Source organism: Callorhinchus milii, unplaced genomic scaffold (genome assembly GCF_018977255.1).
Source record: "Callorhinchus milii isolate IMCB2004 unplaced genomic scaffold, IMCB_Cmil_1.0 Scaffold2, whole genome shotgun sequence".
Taxonomy (NCBI): Eukaryota; Metazoa; Chordata; class Chondrichthyes; order Chimaeriformes; family Callorhinchidae; genus Callorhinchus; species Callorhinchus milii.
The window spans coordinates 67,301,343-67,322,985 of NW_024704743.1; the positions used below are offsets into that span (position 1 = coordinate 67,301,343).

Below are 21,643 nucleotides of genomic sequence, written 5' to 3' on the forward strand. Positions count from 1 at the left end.
ATTGACTAACAACCGGGTTCCTACTTACTGCTAGGTAAACAGAGGTGTGTGAAGTAAGGAAACATGCCTAATGTTTTGCCCTGCTCGGAATTGAACCCAGGTCTCTTGCTTGTGAGGTGAGCGCTCTAACCACTGAGCTAAAGGATTTCACTTCTGGTCATGGAAGGAGTCCAATTTACACGACTCCAGAAACAGTTTTTTTTAGGGCAGATTTCCTTACTCTATCAGATCTTAAAAGCGTCCCAAGCTTCTTTTTAATGAATTCTGCTAAGAAACTTTGCAAATTAATTCCCATTAATACTTGTTTATTTCATTACAAAAGATGCAAATGATACAAATGTATTGTGTAATTTTCACTTCCTGCTTTACATATTTTGAAAATATTTGCGATTTCTTTACAAGCCTGTAATTCAAAAATGTGCCTCTGATGAAATTAAACCATATCCTTGTCAATTCATAATGCAGTAAGATGACAAATGTCACCACTAAAATCCCATTACTTTCCAATTGTGTAAATTTACTATGAAGAATGAGTATGCGTTATACATAACTACTTTTAAATTCCAATAATTCACCGTTCATTGAAATATCCAACAATTCATTCATCAGATTGTTTAAAATGATGAAACATAAATAGATGTGCCTAGTTTTGATTTTTATTCCTCTGGAATTTAGATGGATAATATTGACTTTTTTTTATTTTATTAGGGATTATGATGATGGGATTTTATTCATTTTGCCCCTTCCTGTGATTAGTGTATATTGGACTCTGCTGTCTAATAGTAATTTAAGATAGTCCATGGAGGATTAATCAAAGTGCCTAAAGCTAGCTGCACAAATGCAACAAATCAAAGCTGATCTCTTGGGCCTACTATAATATTTAATAAAAATAATCCTTGCATTTGATATAGCGCCTTATCATGTCTTCTAGACGTCTCAAAGCTCTTCACAGAATATACTGTAAAGTGAATTGACTGTATATTTGTGGGTGAAACGAGCAGCCAATTGCGTACAGCAGTGTCCCACAAACAGTCGTGGATTGAAGTGACCAATTTATTATTATTATTTTTTGAAGGAGTTATTACTCCCGGAAAAGCAATCCACCAATCAACTAACAACTGGGTTGTCTCAACTGTAGAGATAAAGCCTGCAATCTGTTATTCTTTCTTGATAATTGTATCCAATCATCCCTGATAACATTCTTGTTAATCTAATCTATGATCTCTCTCATGTTATATTATCTTTTCTGGAATGGGGCAACCAGAACTCTATACAGAATTCAAATAGAGTCTAAGCAAGGTCATCTAACAATTTAGAGTTACATAGGTTAGACAGATTGTATAGCATGGAAACAGGCTCAACTAGTTTGTGCTGCTGTTTATACTCACACGGGTTTCTACCCCACCTAAGCTCCTTCCCATACCCTTCTATTCCTTTCTCTCTCATGTGTACATCTCACTTCCTCTTTAATGTGTCTATACTTAGCAACTAAATTAGGAAATAAACTTTAGCATTACTCTGGACATAAAGCCAAGAAATCTAATTTGCATTCTTTATGAGCGGCTTCTGTCAGTGGTAGGGAAGCAGCAGGAATGGCTCGAGGAAGCATTGAATAAGCTATGGTGTGCATCACAGCCTTTTTGGCCTGAATAAGGAGAAATACTCCTTCCCAGCCTTAATAATGCAAACTACATCCTCAAGATGACCAAGAAAATAAACTATCTCAAATAAACCCCCTGCGCATGGCAGCTGTCAGATCTATTTGAGTTAGAACTGCCTTCACAGTTCAATGACTTCATTTGACAGAAAGAATTGGACATTGTGAACATTACATCTCTTATGGAAAGCTAGCAGCAGTGGAAACATCTTCCCTCAACTTTTTGAACAAAGAAGTAACTTTCAAAGTACTGCTGTCATTAACAGTGTTGTTTTGGTCTGATGGTGACAGTGGTTGACATATGCCTACCCTTATATGTCATTGGGGGAGGGAGGGCAGGTGTGTGGTTGACAAAATTATCTGAGACCTGATGCTAATTGGGAGAGTGAACTTATTGTAATTAATTAAAGAAAACAAGACTTGGAAAGGTAAAAGCTAATTAGCTACCAATTGTCTGCTTAAATCCTATCAAATTGAATCAATTGCTCAAATTAATTCTATTAGTGTTGGTTGGGCCAATGCAAATTCACTCTTACTTTGGATGCAGCTGCAGATTAGCAAATGTTATGCAATGCTAAAGACAGAAACCTGCTACACTCGTATTGCTACATATTTCCATACATGCTACAAGTTAATGGCATTTTTGTTGAACGCAAATTATCCCATTATTGAGCCCTTTGCTATAATGCTGCCTTGCTTATAGAGCACATGTCTCCTGTGGACTGCATGAATTGTACGCCTGGCTTCCGGTGCTTACCAATCACCTCCCACATTAAAAATGGCTGAGTTGCAAGTGGTCGGGTTGCCGCTGATATAATTTCCAGCTACTTGCAAACGATGCGCACAAAAATCACTGATGTCACTTTCTCTCTGCTTAGCGTATGTGAAATGGAAGTTATGTCAGTGGTTACACCAAGTCGGGCCTTGTACCAAGTTATAATGGGATTGTTCTGTATTCTTATTTTTCTCCTCTCAATTAATGGTCCTGGATTATGAGGTTGCTTTGTATTATTGTGGAATCCTTATTAATCATGATGGCAAAGGAACTGGGTGGTGAAGGAAGTTGGTGTTCAAAAAGAGGTTCCCAAAAACCATGATTGCCAGTGATACAAGGAAGAAAGAAGATGAAAGAAAAAAGTGTTGGGAGTGTAAGTGATATATGGGTTTACATACTTGACATGATCTTTGCCTGATGGAAGCATACGTAAAATGTAATTGGGACTCTATTACAACTCTTCCCTTCACAAGCTGCAGATCATCCAAAACTCTGCAGCTCGTGTACTCTCACGCACCAGGCTCCATGACACCATCACTCCCACCCTCGCCCGACTCCATTGGCTCCCCATCCTCCAGAGGATCGAGTTCAAGATCCTCGTCCTCACCTTTAAGGCCATCTACTTCTCTGACCTGCTGACTCCCTACCAACCTGCCCGCTCCCTCCGTTCATCGGGCTCCGGCCTGCTCCACGTCTCCCTCTCGACCCACCCTACCATTGGTGGCTGGGCTTTCAGCCTCTCTGCCCCTACACTCTGGAACTCCATCCCACGGTCCCTTCGCCTCGCTTCCTCCCTTGCCTCCTTCAAGACCGGTCTCAAGACCCTTCTCTTCGACCGTACCTTTGGTCTGCCTTCCACCTCCCTGCCTTCCCTCACCCCTACACTACCCCTTACCCATGCTCGGGCCCTGACACCTGACTGTTCAGCCCTTTTGGACGTCCTCCCGATGTGAAAGGCGCTCTATAAATGTAATTTTGTTGTTGTTGTTGTTGTATTAGCTAGCTGTCAAGTCTAACCCTGGTGATATATTCTTGCCTCTGGGTCAGTTGATGATATACACAATCCTTGCAACAAAAACAGAACTCGCTGGGAACACTCAGCAGGTCAGGCAGCATCTATGGAGAAAGGAAAGCGAGTCAACTTTTCGGGTCCGTGATCCTTAGTCAGGTATAATGCTTGCATTTGATATAGCGCCTTATCATGTCTTTGAGATATCTCAAAGAGCTTCACAGAATATACTGTAAATTGAATTGACTGTATATTTTGTCGTTGAAACACAGGAGCCAGTTGCACACAACAATATCCCACAAACAACCATGGAGTGAGTAACCTACTTAGATTGACTTATTTTGGGGATTGTTAGCCAGGACACCGTGAGAAACTCCCTTCTCTTTTCGAATAGTGCTATGGAATCCAGCTGAACAGGCAGATGGGACCTCAATTAAATGTCTCATCTGAAGGACATCACCTCTGACAATGCAGCACCCTCCCAGAATTGAAATGCAGTATTATTAGCCTGTGAGGACATGACAGATATCTTTAGGATTCTAAAGGGGAATAACAATGTAAATACACAAAAACTATTTCCTTTAGTTGAGGAGTTGGTGACAAGAAGCAGAGAAATCAGTATTTTTAGCAAACAATGCAGGGAGAGATTAGAAGGAATTTCTATACTTAGAGGATTGATAGAGTGTGTTATTCGTTACCTCAAGTAGTTAATGTGGCAGCATCAAAAGAATGATTCAAAGGGGAACTGAATACGCTTGTGAGCAGTAAACGTATTGAGAGATATGGGAAAGTGTGGAAAAGTGGGTTGATTAATGGACGGTACCAGTAGTGCTGACATGAGGAGCCCAATGGTCTTCTATGCTGAAAATGTGTATGTTTAACTGCAATGGACATCTACTTCAAACTGAGAATTACAATGCTGACCCCACATTACCATATATCCATTGTTTATGCTTAAATGCCACCTATGCTTAGGATATCACAAATGCTGATGTCAATTGTGATTCTAAAATCTTGATCCCAATTTACAGAAGAAAGGATGAAATGATACCAAGCAATCACGCACACCAACCATATCTTGAACAGCTGTCCCACTCTTACTGATATCACACTTGCAAGAATGCCTCGCAGTACGAGAATTCCTGCTGTTCTCAAGTGCTGTGAGCTGGCATGCCTACTGACTGTACAGTTCAATGCACCGATTATGTAAAAGAGATTCGATGGTGCTGCCATCAAGAGCTGCTGTTCACTGAGTGACTGTAGAGCTGTTGTTCCAGTATAAAGGAACCACACTGTTATTGGCTTGGGCTTTCCCCAGCATGACTGCGAAGTGCATGTTCTGTTTGAACTGGAGCCAGGCCGAGCACAAACAAAATATTTGCTGCCCGTCGCAACCGCTGATTTCTTTCAGAGGAAAGAATAGAACAATAATGGGTAATCAGGGCAGCCTGGACACCCAGAGCTAACCTGGGTTGCTTTACTTTACAGCAAGTGAGAAAATCATTTTACAGCACGGAAAGATGTTGAGCCTATTATTATTTAAATGTTACTTTTGTGTGTCTGATCTCTTTCATTTAAATTTCGATTCAACTAATAAGAGAATACAAAATATACATTCACCGTGTTTCTGCCAACTCTCTGAAAGCTAACCATTTAGTTCCTCTCCTCTTCTTTTATATTTTTGTTTTTTAAACAATTGTCAAATTCCTTTTCAATGTGGCAAACAATGACTAATATCAATATTTACCAAACTTTAGCAAATCCAGCCAATTATAACTATAACACATCATGAAAGCAGCTGATTTCCTCATCCTGAGATTAACAGAAATGTGTATCACACTTCAGAAATTTAAATAGCTTTCTTCTGTCACAGCTGGGTAGTCAACCCCTTATATTTAATAGGCTAAACCTATCACCTGAAGACACTGCTTGCTTAACTTTTACGTATCTATATTTTGGGGCAAATGTTGGAGAAAGGATTTTCTTCCGATGTCCCGGTCAACAATTGGTTATTCACTCCATGGCTGTTTGAAGGACATTGCCACCCGGTCGCAATAATCAATGCCTTTATGAAAGGGAATAAATCAAAATAACTTGGAATTACCAAAAAAACGTCCTTTGAAGCAGGCAAATTGGAGCATGGCCTCATTGAAATGCTCCTCACATAATGAGTGTGCTGCACTTTGAATGGAAGATAGGATGCCTGCAGTACAGTGCAAAGCAAAGAGCATTACAGACATTGCCAGCAAAACCATAGGAAGATATCTTCCCATCATGATTTTCTTCCCCAAAGGTACGCCTTTGTTTGATTAATTCAATACTTGCATGGTATATACATTATACATATCACAAGAGCACAAGATTAGTTTGGATGAAAAAGACCCTTCAGCCTATCTGATCTCATCCCTCTGGCACACCCACCCTACTGTCCTCCCATCACAGCATCAAGCTACTTTTTAAATGCATCTAATGTCCTCACATCAAATATATATTCCATATATACATGATAGAGTTAACAAGTCAGAACCATCATGTTTGTATTGCCAAAGTAATTTATCATAGTTTGCTTACATTTCCTCATGTTTTACCAGTTCTTTGACTCAGGTTGTGTTGTTTATTATGCAGGGAATTCTTTGGTGATGTTGAAACTGTACCAGAGTCACCTTTCAGAACTATAAGGCAGATGGATCACATCTCCTTCCCTTGTTGCTCATTACTTTATCGAACAATTTTGAAAACATTTTATGCAAAACTATCCCTTATTAATAATAATTTTCTGAATCTATGTTAAATTTGAATTTTAAAGTTTCATATTTCCGATCTTAATATGTAACTAACGGTAAATAATAATCCTTTCACGTCAGAGAACTTCTCAAAGGATTTACTGTAAAGTGTAGCGATTGGAATCTTTAACATTCACCTGAACAGGCAGCCAGGACCTTGTTTTAACGCCTCATCTGAATGACAGCACCTCCAACAATGTAGCAGACCCTAACACTTATTGGAGTGTCAGTCACTACATGAGTTCAAGGTCCTGACATGGGGCTTGAATCCACAACCTTCTCACTCAGAGGCGAACGTGCTACCAACTGAGTAGGCTGATGCTTAACTAGAATTACTCAAGTATACAAGACTGTCATTTCACTTTAACAATTGTAAATCTGGAACCTGAGCAATTAGAGGGAAAAGGCTTCCTGAGATAAAGCAGTAATAAATTGGTTTCATGAAAATGCATCTTATTCCCATCTTATTTCCACCTAATTTGAGAGAGTGAAAATAACAGCCTATCATAAATCACAACTCGACATAAATGTATCAATACACGTCAGTGCCGTCCTCTTAATTATGTTTACCTGAAGCAGCAAAGAAGATAAGATGTTAAATACAGGACACCTCACTGACAGTGAGACATTATGGAGAGGTTTAGTGTGAGGTCGAAAATCCCAGGTGGCTCGAGTACTGCTGTTAAAGCGTGTGATATTTGTTTTTTTGGCTTCTAAATCTACTGTGAACACAGAAAAGCTCAGAGAAGAAGCTGCTTCAAGGAAAGCTCACTTTCAATGCTGACTCATGCTGGACACTACATATGGATGTCGTTCACCACCACTGCCAATCTCTTGTCCACTCTCTAGTGGTCAGCACAGACATAGTGCTGGAAAGTAACCGATGCCTCTTGCCATGAAAATATCTAGGGATGTAAAAAGCAACTCTTGCAGGGAGCCCTATATATGTCACAACTCGCGAGACTGCTGTGTTCTGAGATTACCTTGGAGCAGTGCTGCCGTTCTTGCCCGGCTTCACTGGTTCCTCATCCCTCAGAGAATCATTCTCACCTTCAAAACCCTCCAACGTCTTCCTCCCCCAGTCTCTCCGATCTCCTACTCCACATCAGCCTGTCCACTCCCTCTGCTCGGCGGACAACGGCTTCAGGTCCCTCGCACTTCCTGCCCCACCATTGGTGGTTGGGCATTCAGCATCTCTGCCCCCACACTCTGGAACTCTATCCCGCAATCCTGCTGCCTCACCCCCTCTCTTGCCTCCTTCAAGTCCTGTTTAAAGACCTTCCTCTTTGTGCCTTTGTCCGCCGTCCTACCCCCACCACCTGCCTTGAAGTTGATATAAATCAGCATGACTCTGGGAAAGCATGGAACCGGCAAGTATGCAGTAATGCACAGTCACTAACATCTATTTCCAGGATTACATGATTCTAGATTAGCAACTCCTATTGAAGTAAACTGAATTAAGATCATCAAAATATTTGAAAATATTTCACAGGATTTTACTGTGAAGTGAAGTGACTGTGTATTTGTGAACAAATGTCACATCTTATTTGCACACAGCAATGTCCCACAAATAACCATGAAGTGAGTAATTAATGGAGGATTGCTGGCCAGGACACTGGGAGGAACTATTTTCTCCTATTGAATAGTGCCATGGGAACTTTAACATCCACCTGAACAGGTAGAAGGGATCTCAATTTAACATCTCATTTGAAAAACAGCATTTCTGACAACGTAGAGCTCTCCAGCACTGCAATAGGAGTGTCAGTCTAGACAATGAGCTGCTGATGTGGGGCTTGATCCTACAAACTTTGGACTCACAAATAAAAGTGCAACCAACTGAGCTAAACTGACACCTGGACAACCAGAGTGACCTAGGTGAAATGCGGGCAGATCCAGGGACACAGTTTTCCAATATAGCTCATGAAAGTATTTTGAACATTAAGTATTGCCCCATACTTTCTTTCTGCTTTAATCTTTTAATGGGAGAGAATGAAATCAATTTATTTTGCACTGTGTTCGTTTTATCAGAGATCGCAATGATAATGATGGGATACATGATAAAACAACAAAATTACATTTGTAAAGCACCTTTCATGTCTGGAGGACATCCCAAGACTCTGAACAGTCAGGGATAAGAACCTGAGCGTGGGGGAGGGTTGGGATGAGGGAGGACAAAGAAGTAGGAGGGCGGCTGAAAGCACGGTCGAAAAGGAGGGTCTTGAGTCGTGCCTTGAAGGAGGCAAGGGAGGGAGCAAGGTGAAGGGATTGTACGATGGAGTTCCAAAGGGTGGGGCAGAGAGGCTGATATCAAAGAATATTGGTTTTGTTTGGCTGGATCATTCAGTGTTACCATCTGATCTGTAGATTATCGACTCCAAGGAGACGGTTGAGGTAAGAAGTGTTGATTCTTTCAAGCACAGATTAGATAGTTTTCTTTTAGGAAATAACATTTTGGGATATAGTACATAGGTAGTTTGGGACATATGTGCATGTGACCACCAGGAAGGTGGAAGGCAAACTAAATGGACCTTGGTCTTTTTTCGTCCAGCATTTCTTATGTTCTTTTAATGATGCTGGCACACTGGGTGGGTTGAATGCTCTGAATTCCCAGCAGCCCAGATATCCATGTCAGCAAGACCATAATAGAGCCGAAGCAGAGGTAACGAGAAAGGCTAATTCTCAATGTTTTCAGATAGCTTCTCTTTAGCATTAATAAACAAAGAGGTACTGACATAGGCCAACAAAACAGAAAGTGTGTATCATGGGATGAAGAACAGCAACATATGCATTTAAATATAGCTAGGTAGTGGTAATCAACAGCTGGAAAAAGGTACCAGGAAGGGTGGCCAAGACTAGGACACTGGACTGATTCAAGAAACAGGCTGTTGCTGTAATGGGAAGATGGTAGGGCTACTATTCTGGAAGGATGAGATCAAATGGGCCGAAGCAACTGTTTGTTAGAACTTCTCTTGTGATCTCATGAATATTTTGAATGATGGCATCACATTTTGGTTCAACCAGGTCAGATGCTGCTACATATCAGATGGTGCTCCCTGACTTAATATTTAGCCTTGTTTGTCTGCAGATCATTTTCTTTGAATATAAGCAATTTTACCACTGAACTCTGGCATGACCAGGAAGGACAACAGTTAAATGTTAGAACTAAAATTCACCCAGTTGAGATGGTTAAGAACATGAACATGAAGTACAAAGCTTGTGTGGGAGTAGATATTTCTACCACCAATTCTAACACCAATGAAAAGTTGCACACAAATTCACCAAGTGACAATATATAGTGAGTTATAAATCTTTGGAATAACCTTCTGATTTACAATACAATAGCAAATTATATAGTACCTTCCACGTTGGAGGATTCAAAGCTCACAGTGCGGGATGGGTACCCGAGCCCGGACTGGGAGCTGAGAAGGTGGTGGTGAGAGGAAAGGTGAACACGGTCAAAAGGGTACATTTTGAGCATAGCTTTTGACAAAGCATTCACTTAAATTGTGAGTTGTATATTTTCTTGAGTCAGCAGGACAAGCTTGTCAAACAAGATTGTTTTATTTTCTGAACTGGGCACGGAACACATTTTGCTCACTACTTTGGCCAGTTGTCAGATTCAAAGGAGATTCCTTTTGTTTTATTTCCCAAAGGCTGCCATCCAGCAGTCAGATAAATCTCAGTTCAACTCAGAAGCCCATTATAATTTACTGGCATAAGACGATCAACAGGCACTGCAAGGAGCAGAATAAATACTTCTGTCATTCCTCTGTCTCGTTTGTATTCATTGTTCACACTTTTCGGTTTATAAACCATTTTTTCTCTGAACAGATGGCTTTTCTTATAATAGCGTACAGTACTGAGTAAAGCAGGAAATACAAAAAAATCAGTGAAGACAATGAGATTCCAAGGAGCCAGCAATACTGTCGATTCAACAATGGTTAAGAGGTCAATTATGGGTAGGTAAGTGGTTCTTAATTACCATGTTTAAAGAGTGATTTACAAACATGTAAATGGTCTGGAGTTGCCTTGTTAAGGATCACAATACTGATAAATTAGAGGCTTGAATTGATGCAGCTAATCTTCATTGTAAACTTGCTATAAGGGGTACTTATAAAACACTAAACTGTTTAGTGTGAAGGTTTTGCTTAGACTCTTGAACAGATTGGAGTCCACACCTGAAAGTATTCAAACCAACTGGAGAAGAGAAAGCTCAGGAGAGATCTTGTTAAAGTATTCAAGATACTAAAGAGTACAGATAAATTGAATTGTAATAATGTGTTTAACATATCCATAAAAATCTAAAACAAGGGGTTATTGGCCTGAAGCTCAGAAGAGGGAAGGTGAATAGATAGTTTTGATATAATTATTTGACTCCGAAAGTGGTGAATATATTTAATGACCACCCAGAGAGTCTGTAGAGGCAGATGTCATCAGCCAATTCATGAGGGTTTAGAATTTAGTTTTTTTTATAAAGTTTGTGACTGGTCAGAAAGACCACAATTCTTCCTGGTCTTGTCCATCCCTATGCAACTACAACTACTTAAATTTGTAGCAGTTTAAGAGTTACATTTGTTCCTGTTTCACCCATGTAAACATATCAATGTAAATTGATGTTATTAATAAGTCTATTCATTTTAATTGTGTAAACATTATTTGAAAGTTTTCCGGTGTTGAATATTTATATGAGATATGGGGGTATCTAATTAACCCAAATAATTCCAGCTAATCTTTAGTAAAACAAATTAAACTTGATACATTGGTCTAATTTACGAGACTCCAGCTAACCAGCTAAAACTGCATGAATTACCATTGATATTGCTGACTGGCAAGCTTTCCCACTGCTTGTCTAGCTCGGACCACCCTACCCATTAGGGCTTTGGCTTGAAGGCTTAACAAGCGCTGAATGGGATGACACCCTGTTCCCAGTGACTGATCTGCCCTTCCAGGTCCTGCGGATGAGCCAGGCTGACTGTGCTGTCATCAGGAGTGCCCTGGAATACTGCAGACCCGCCTGGCTCAGGAACCAGACTATCGAGACTGCCATAGAGGGCTGGCTCGATTCCGACATTACCCACTCGATTCTGCTTGATTCCTGGTTCAAGCACTCCAAAGCTACAACCTCAGTCACTTGTTATAGTATTGAATGAACCAACCTGCACTATCACAGTACAAATCTGAACTATTCAGATGTTTATTTACTACGACTCACAAATAAACTAGTCACGAGAACGTATTGTTACAATGGTTTCTAAGCCTCATTTTTCAGTCCGCCTCTACGGTAGCTACTGCTGAGCCTGTGAGAGATTTATTTACTAACAGCTGAAAATTTTGCCTTCAAAAACAACAATGCAACAATCAAATATTAAGTGAATAAGGTTGGCTACACAGCAGATAAATGGGAAATTGTGTGCTGCTGTGTTTTGCCACAGGGCGGTGGGATTTCTGAAGGGCGACTGAATAAAACCGTACAATTTAATACGAATTTTGTAATAAAATAAATCTAGTGATACCAATCACTGAGGTAGACTTGCTGTGAAAACTGTTGCCGTTCATTTGATTTAGAAACATGGAGCACCAAATTCTAGAGGGAGTACTTTCAGTTAATGGAGGAAATAACACAGTTATAAAATAATGATTTCTCCATAGTCAAGAACCCTCTCTTTAATATTGTGCCAGTCCTGGCTGCTTTTACACCAGGCTATTTCATTGACATCTATAACAATAATCCTGTATTTGATGTAGTGCCTTATCACCTTGTTGAGATGTTTCAAAGCGCCTCACAGGTTTTTACTGTGAAGTGTAGTGACTGTGTACTTGTAGGTGAACACAACAGCCAATTTGCACCCAGCAATATCCCACAAACAGGCATGAAGTGAATGACCCATTTTATTTGGAGGATAAATAATGCCCTTTGAGGAACTCCTTGCTCCCTCCATATTGCCATGGGATCTTTAACATCCACCTGAACAGGCAGGTGGGGCTGTGGTTTAACATCTCATCCGGAGGATGGCACCTCCAAAAATGCAGGTCATGCCCAGCAATGCATTAGAGTGTCAGCCTAGACTATGAGTTCAATATCCTGAGGTGGAGCTTGAACCCATAACCTTCTGATTCAGAGGTAAGAACGCTTTGTAAGAAATTACAAAGGGATTTAGACAGATTAAGTAAGTGGACAAAACTGTGGAAGATGGAATTCAATGTGGGGAATTTATCCACTATGGATCCAAAAATAGCGAAACAGAATATTTTCTAAATGGTGAGAAACTAAGAACTGTGGAGGAGCAAAGGGATTTGGGTGTCCACATACACAAATCATTAAAAACAAGCTCACAGGTACAAAAAGTTATCAAAAGGTTAATGGGAAGTTGGCCTTTATCTCAAGGGGTGTTGAATATAAAGGAAAGGAAATGATGCTTCAACGATATAGAGCCTTGGTCAGACCCCATCTGTTGTTCTGCCTTCAGTTTTGGGCACTGCACCTCAGGAAGGACATATTGTCTCTGGAGGGAGTGCAACACAGATTCATCAGAATGATACCATGGCTAAAAGGGTTAAGTTATGAGGACAGGTTGCATAAAATTGGTCTGTATTTCCTTGAGTTTAAAAGGTTGAGGGGGATCTGATTGAAGTTTTCAAAAAAATAAAGGGATTTCAAAGGGAAACTATTTCCTCTGGTGGGGAATCCAGAACAAGGGAGCATAATCTTAAAATTAGAGCTAAGCCTTTTAGGAGTGAAATTAGGATGCAGTTTTTCACCCAAAGGGTATAGGAAATCTGGAACTTTCTTCCCCAAAAGGCTGTGGATGCTGGATCCATTCACGTTTTCAAGACAGAGGTGGATAAATATTTTTTAAGTCAGGGTATTAAGGATATGGGGCAAGGGGGGGTAATTGGAATTGAGGTAGAGATCAGCCATGATCTAATAGAATGCGTAACAGTCTTGAGAGGCTGAATAGCCTACTTTTTCTAAATTACAGAAAGGAGTTCCTGTGACTCTATTGTACTTAGAGGAGGAGAGAGCTTTTTTGATTTGACAGCAACCCCAGTCACTTGACCATGAGAAGTTCACAGTGAGACTACAATGATCTCTTCTGGTTCTGTATGTTCTTACAGTAAAATAGACTGTGGACAGCCACTAGCTATTTAAATTTACACGTGAATAAGGGCGGTGAAGTCAGGATGCTGAGGGCTGTTTGTCCCAAGGAACTGTAATGAATTTGGATAGACTGGGTTGTGAAACTGTAACAAAAAACAGATTTCAGCCTTTCATCATCCTACACAGTTGCGAAGGTCTTTTGGGACTAAAACCTCCTGATTCAAATAGAAATCAGGTGACATGTTGTGGAGGGATCATGCCTAAATAATAATCAAGACCCTGTAATTTGTTACACATATACATTAGTACAGATAAAGCTGTACAATGCACAATAAAAATCTTTTAACATTAGCCTCACAGTAAACACAATCCCGTTCTAATGCAGGATTTTAACAGGATTCCTTAACATGTAGATCGGAAGTAGATTGCACTGAAGTAGAGTTACTGTGGGTTGGAATGACATAGTTACCCAGAGTGGTCCCCATTTGTGTAACCTTATTAATAAATCGTGCAGGAATTCTGGGTTTTATACCCCGATGTGTGGTGGCAAATTTAATCCTAAAATTGTTAAACTAGTTACGTGACAGTAATACTGTTGTTAACCCTTTCAGAACATACATCAACCATAGAATTTCTAGGATACCAAGGGCAAATTGTTTCTCAACAAAGTTGGAATAATAACATCACATTCTCGAGTCAGGCACTGTGGGATTCATTGCATCTCAAGCATATCTGCACTGACAGCCCTCATCACTACTAAAATCACGAAGATTGAATAAAACTACCTGATAAAATGATGTATTGTTACAGATACCCAGGAGTGATCACAAGGTAATAATCCAATCTCGGGGTTCAAATGGAAGTTATAAACTGCTTGAACTTTTCTGTCATGTCTCATGAGCACATTGGACCCTCTGATAAGATTACTGCCTTGTAATCACTTCCAGGGATCCATTATTCTTTACGTAAACTGAGAGCAAAAGAAGCATTCTTATGAGGATGCTGTGTGCTGTCTCAGTGGTAATTCTTACAAGATATCAGGTTCTGTCAAACCACATGAGACATCAGAAATAGAATACGTAGGAAATGGAAGAGTGCGGGTCCACTATGTGGGATCGTTACACTGTTGCAAGGTTTGGTGTAAGCATTGATGAGACAGAACCATTGCTAAAAAATTTATGAAACATATTGAGGTATTTGATACTTGACACCTTGTACAGCACAAGTGTCGGCTTGACTTAGATGGTAACTCTCTCATTTCTGCATCAGAAGATTGTGTGTTCAAATACCATGTCAACTATGGTAAGTCAATTTAATATTAAGTGGAGATGATTAAACCTTTGCCGTATCAAGTCAGTACATTTACCAACAAGCGAAGAATAATATTCACTCACTGCCAAAGATTGGTAAATCTATCAAATGGGGTGCAGAATAACACCCTTAACATCTGTCTTTGCATTTTCCACAATAACTGATGTATGTACCTCAGTTTAGTGTCAGCTTTGCTCAGTTGGCAACAGTGGATCGGAAGGCTGTGGGTTCAAACCCCACATTATGGCTTGAGTTCAAACAAAAGATTGTGTTTATATACATTGCGTGATGTAGCTCAGTGGTTAGAGCACTCCCTTTGCAAGTGAGAGACCTGGGTTCGAGCAAGTTTCTTTACTCCACACGCCTCTGTTTACCTAGCAGTAAGTAGGAACCTGGTTGTTAGTCGATTGGCGGACTGCTTTTCCGGGGATAATAATTCCTTTAAATAAATTTGGTCAATCAATCCACGACTGTTTGTGGAACACTGCTGTGCTCAATTGGCTGCTGCGTTTCGCCCACAAATACACAGTCAATTCACTTTACAGTATATTCTGTGAAGCGCTTTGAGACGTCTCGAAGATGTGATGAGGCGTTATATCAAATGTAAGGATTATTAGTATTATTACTACTGTTCTTTATGCAGGATCGTGTCTCACAGTGCTGATAGACTACACTGTTGGATGTGCCGAGATACCATCTAACTGCAAAGATCAAAATTACACTATTTCAAAAAGAGAAGAGTCCTTCTCCCGCTAAGCTGGTCAACAATCCTCCAGATGAATTGTTCATTCAACATAGCTGTTTGTGGGATTTTGCTGGTGCAAATTGGATGCTGCATTTGCCTACAGAATCAGACCCCCTGCATTTGACTAATTACTTGAGAATCGCTTCACATGCTATGAAAAAATGCAAATTCTTTCTGTTTTGCAAATCAGTGGTAGTCTAACCTGTGACTCTTCTTTTTAAAAGGGAACAAAACCTAGTGAAAAAGTTGTCATTAACAATAATTCCCTCAGTGTAGGATTGTGATGGGAGTGACAACACAGCGATACCTGGTTCCTCAACCTTCTCCTAAAACAGAAGGTACATTCAACATTGTTTTTCATGAGGGATTATCACATCACTGCCCCTGAGGTTGTTGCCTTTGGCTTGCAGAGTCCCTTCTGTGGGCCACAACAAGGCTTTCATTACTCAGGTAAGGAAACAAAGTGTTGAGGACAGCAGGGTCATTCATAGACACATTTATCAAACTGTAGCAGTGTTAGGGTTCATTTACTTATGTCATCATTTTCTCAAGGTCAGGAAGGATTGAGGTTAATGTTCCATATGTACTTAGATATATTTCTCCTTTTGGGAGAAGAGAATGACACATTCCTGTAAGACCTAGGATAATTATATTTAACCTCTTATTCTTAACATTAAACTCACTCCTATGGTCTGAAATTCAAATGCATTCATCTCAAATGTGAGATTCTTTCAAAGACTAAAAAATTTCATGCTGTCAGGATTAAAATGATCATCAGAAATGTAAAGTAGCCATTTAAAATGAAAGTAGTGCTTGATACATGAGTTAGTTCTCATTTAATTTTCAGTCATGCTGAAAAATTCTAACCCTACAGTTTCGCATATTAACCCTGAGAACGCTTCAAAGAACCGTTTTTCTTGATAAATATTTTGAGAGAAGAAACCAAGTGGGTAAATTGCTCTTTGATGAATAGTATTTAGTCAATAAATTGAAGCATGGAAAGTCAACAGATTTAAATTCCTTTCTGGAGGTTTCTCAAGTCCCCGGTGCTGCTGTGTGCTGTCAATGTGGAAGCAATCATTTGTTTTCTAGATTCACAGATGGATGTACAATTAAATTCTGTGATAATATTCAGTCCTTCTTGCTCCTGATCTGAGTAAAAAAGATATATATATATAAGGGACAACATGATAAATGACCAGAAAGGTACGGGAGATCATTTGACTAATTGAGCAATTTCTGTCAGGCACCCAAAAGGTTACTGCTTCTGGTATCATAGAAGAGGGACATTGCAAGATGTAATGTGGTAATTGTCACATGGACAGTAAATGTGATTTAAAAAAACTGTCCTTAAAATCCATCCTTAAAGTCCGGTTTGAGACTAAACATCACACAACTCTGGCCCCTGATCCTCACCAACCNTTTTTTTTCATGAGGATCTCCAGAAATCAACAACAACCTGCATTTATATAGCGCTCTTCACACGGGGCAGTGTCTTGGAACGCTTAGCTCCAGGAGTGGGGAGAAGAAGGGGGAAAACCATGAATTCTGTTATGGGTTTCTGTATGAATCAGACACCTGGATGACCAAAAAACACCCTAGCCCTCTGTATCTCTCTTTGCTGTCCTCCTTCCAGATGCTTTGATACATACCTTGAGGACCTTGTGATTTGGTTTTGAAAAACTATCCGTACACTGTTTTTATATCTTAAAATGCTACCACGCCACACCCTCTATGGCCTAAGCACGATGGTATAAGTTTGAGGGCATTGCTGATCTAAAACTATTTTGGGGTCTAAACGCAGCATTTCAATAGCATGGATCAGGAAGCTGAATAACTAAAGTGAATTTCCTCTAGTTATTTCCTTTAATAATGATTTGTTGATTATATGTCTGTGTGTGTGAAGAAATTAGCTTCATGAAGGAATGATGGCAGCTGTGGGGAGAGGAGAGGCAAACTGTGACAATTTGCCTTGTCCATTTACCCCAATGATTATAAGGATCAAGTTTGCGGAATTCAGCAGCGGCGTTCTGTGTGGTAATCGCCACAAGGAATGGGATGTTGGGCGTGGCAAATGTCTCCACATTCCGCCATATGAATGATGGCATCTGATTTTTGCAGCATCTACTTATTAAAAAATGAATAAACATTTCAATCCAACGTGCATCACAAAAAGAACTCTCCTTTGGTAGAAAAACTTACATTTCAGCTCAAGTCTTATAAAATCTGTGTTGCCCAGGTTTTCGAGGAAGACACCGTAAGGAGCTGAGGTTTTGAAGTAAAAGGAGATGTCAGCACTAGTTTCTCCATGGAAAGTTGAGAAGTGCAGGTAGGAGGATGGTGTGTTGAATGAAGCAGCATTCCAGTAGTTTCCTGAGGGAGAGAGAAGAGACAAATCACAGCTGGCTGATTCGACAAGTTGGTTCCTGTTGCCGTGAATAATAAGCACAGTAATAGAACAGCTGGTGCACTGATAAAATGTCAAAGCTTTCTGAAATCTCATCAGTTATCATACAAAAAGAAACAGGAAAAATTAACCTAGCACTTAGTCATTAATCTCTAACAAGAGCTGGGGAGGCACACAGCCCTCAATGAGGAGAGCTGTCACTTACAGGAAACAAGCAGTGACTTATTTGTTAGATACCGGGCTTAGTTCATGACTGAATATTTCAAGGCTTTGGTTATAGGTAAGCCCTTTGGCAGGTGGCTTAGTCACAGACACGATTCCAGTTCATTTAAGCATTAACAAGTGATGAGTCGAGCTGTTATTATGCCATTAGCACATCAGGATTTGTGCAGAATCAAGGAAAAGCGTGATTTAAATTCATCATTTACGTGGAGCTGCAACATTGGAAAAGCTTTGGATTTCAAGGGAAGCTTTGTGACCGTTTCAATAAACCTGGCTGGGGAGAAGGCATGGAGACTACAAGTCAAATTATTGCAAGCTCTTCAGCTCTGAAAACCGTGGTAATCATCACCTGGATTGTGGAAAGAGCAGAGGGAATACAAGCTCACTAGATATCTATTGTATCGCATTAGGCAGGATATCTGTTACAATTAAATTAATTATTTAAATGCCTGGCATATCTAGATTTAACGCTTAACTTTCTCAATCCTGTTAAAATGCCGTTCATAATTGAACCAAAGCAAAGTTATCTGTGCACACTGAGGTATCCTCTAGGTCAATTTCTGTATCTGTGTGCGGTCAGGACTAACTGGGTCAATCTTGGGAGACAGGCTTCCTTGACGTTTTTTTAATGAACTGGGACCCATGAAAGTACATTCATAGAACAGTATACGTTAGGGGAAGAGGAAGGGTGGGGGCTCATGTGTATACATACAGACTAGTTTGGCTGATGGATAGAGTATGCTGTGCAATTCTATATAACTACTGTATGGATGGTTTTACAAATATTTCACACCGACCTTCCAATGCAAAAGCAGGAAAGAGCATGCTTGTTGCAATTTTACTCTGAATTGTAACACTCTACAAAACATAAAAGAAAATAGTTGTCAAAACAGCAATAACACTAATGTTAAAAGCTGATGTTTGAAACAAAATTACATGATTTTTATACCTTTTGTATTACCTACTCAAATTTGCTCAGTTAGGAGTTGTGCCAAGTAGGAGGTATGCTGTGTGGTCTCTTTAATTCCCACTAAAACAAGTACAGCTTTGCTCACCTCTGCTTTCAAATGTCTTATTTGCAACTCTCACCGCTTGGCAGAGATCATGAACACACTTCTGGGGAGTTCTATGAATCATCTCACCTTTGTACACCACAGATGATTAGTATAATAATCCTTGTGTTTGATATGGCACTTTTCACACAGGGAGGACTTCTAAGGTGCTTCACAGGATTTACTGTAAAGTGTAGTGACTGTGTATTTTCTAGGTAAACGTGGCAGCTAATTTGCACACAGAAATGTCCCACAAACATAAAATGAGTGACCAATTTTATCAAGGGGTTGGTTGGCCACTACACAGTAAACCGTTTTCTCTTTTTCCAAAGTACCATGGGATCATCCATGTCCATCTCAACAAGTGGACAGGACATGCAATGAATGGACAGCACTTCAACAATACAGCATTCCCCAGCACTGTATTGGAATGTCAGACAAGACTATGTGTTCAAAAGTCCCAAAGTGGGATTTTGACTGACACCTATTTGATTGAGGCAAAAGTGCTGCTGTCTGAGCAAGGCGGTCAAGTTTACTGACAACTTGGGATATTCCTTCTATTTGTACTTATATAATCATGAATTTAATGACTAGAATTATTATTGTTTCCTTATAAATTTTGGATCAATTCAATCTGACATTGAAATGATAACAACAATCCTTGCATTTGACATAGCACCTTATCATGTCATCCTTTTGAATAGTGTCTTGGAATTGCGAACGTCCAACTGAACCAGCAAACAGGACCTTGGTTTAATGTTTCATTCAAAGAATGGCATCTCTGACAATGCAGCGCTCCTGCTCACTGTTTATTGGCGTGTTAGTCTTGACTCAAAGTCCCATTCAATAACAAGGAGCCATAAAAAGAAATAATCTGGGGGAAATTGGTGAAAGCCCATAACACCAACGCACTATGTTATCAATCAGACCCACACTGGCTAATGCAAGACAAATAAAGTATATTTTGTCAGAAAGAAAATTGAATTGGCCTTTTAGTGAACAAAAGCTTGGCACTTGAAACATGGGAGATAAAGATGAGAATTATTAACTTGTCATTTCAGTAAAGTGGATGCTATTAATGTAGTAATGGCCATTATGAACTTGAAGGGGGAAGTGGTTTTGAATCCAACTGACATTAAAATAACATTTCAGTTTTACAAAGGCTGGTATAAATTAAACCTTAATCTTGACACATTCAAATTAAGTTGTTTTGTGAAAAAAACATACACCAAAGGCCTCGTAGTAACAACCTCAGGCAGGAACAACTTCAAGGGTGAAGGCCAGCTTTGTGCACGCGTGTACAGTGATGTCACAGGCCACGCAGTCGGTAATGTCATGATACAGGATTGCTGACCAATGACTGCTTTTAATTGCTCCCCTCAATCCCAATTCCCTGCTCGTTGCACTTTATATGGTGGTGTCCTGTAGCTCAGTAGTTAGAGCACTGGCCTCCAAGTGAAAGACCTGGGTTCGATTCCAAGCAGGGCGAAACCTTGGGCAAGTTTCCTTACTCCACACACCTAATAATAATCCCTCAAGAAAAAAAATAATAATTTGGTCACTTCAATCCACGACTGTTTGTGGGACACTGCTGTGTGCAATTGGCTGCCGTGTTTCGCCCACAAATATACAGTCAATTCATTTTACAGTATATTCTGTGAAGTGTTTTGATACGTCTAGAAGACGTGAAAGGCACTATATCAAATGCAAGAATTATTATTATTATACTGTTGCTCTTGAAATTATAGAATCTTACAGCACAGAAGGAGGCCATTCAGCACATCGTGCTTGTGCTGGCTCTTTGAAAGAGCTATCCTACTAGTCCTACTCCCCTGCTCTTACCCTGCAATTTTTTTTCCTTTTCAAATACCTATCCAATTTCATTTGAAAGCCTCTATCAAATCTGCTTCCACTACTCTTTCAGGCAGTACATTCCAGTTTCCTTTTTAGGTGTTAGATGCAAAGGTTATTAATTATTATTATTATATTACTTGCACACAAAGGCACTGATGAATACCCAGTAATTATCCAGACTTTATGTATTTTAACATTTTCCACTTTTAAATTCATTACTGTCTTACTTTGATGCTTTTCATTAAGAGACTATTCATCTGCTGGAACATAATTTGCATTTGTATTTGACTGAATTGCACTTGATGTCGCTGAATAGAGTGTTTCACATGGAATTGCATAGCCTGTTTATCATGGAAACAAAACATTTAGACCAACTAGTCCATACCAATGCGTATACTCCGCATGAACCTCTACCCCTTTTAATCCCATCAAACATGCCTTTATTTTCCAATCTCCTTCATGTATACATATAAATAATCCTTGCATTTGATATAGTGCCTTATCACGTCATAAGCGCTCCGGGACTCTGCCCCACGTGAAGGGGGAACTGAACAGTCATGGATTGAAAATGACCAATTTACTATTGTTTTGTTTTGGAGGGATTATTATTAGGCGTGTGGAGTAAGGAACTTGCCCAAGGTTTCACCCTGTAAGTGAAACACCTGAAAAACAAACAAAATTACAGTTTTGACTTTGCACTACGAATATTGGAAATTAATTGGAAATTAA

General features: G+C 39.8%; 1 protein-coding gene across 2 annotated transcripts in view; it reads right to left on the reverse strand.

Moving 5' to 3' along the window:
• The window catches only part of LOC103187001 (contactin associated protein 2), an 855,622-nt gene that overhangs the window by 109,807 nt on the left and 724,172 nt on the right, over positions 1-21,643 (reverse strand). For both annotated transcript variants that reach the window (XM_042331730.1, XM_042331729.1), the window contains one exon: positions 17,582-17,752. In XM_042331730.1, coding sequence (XP_042187664.1) covers positions 17,582-17,752 — 171 coding nt within the window. The remainder of the gene's footprint in view (positions 1-17,581; positions 17,753-21,643) is intronic.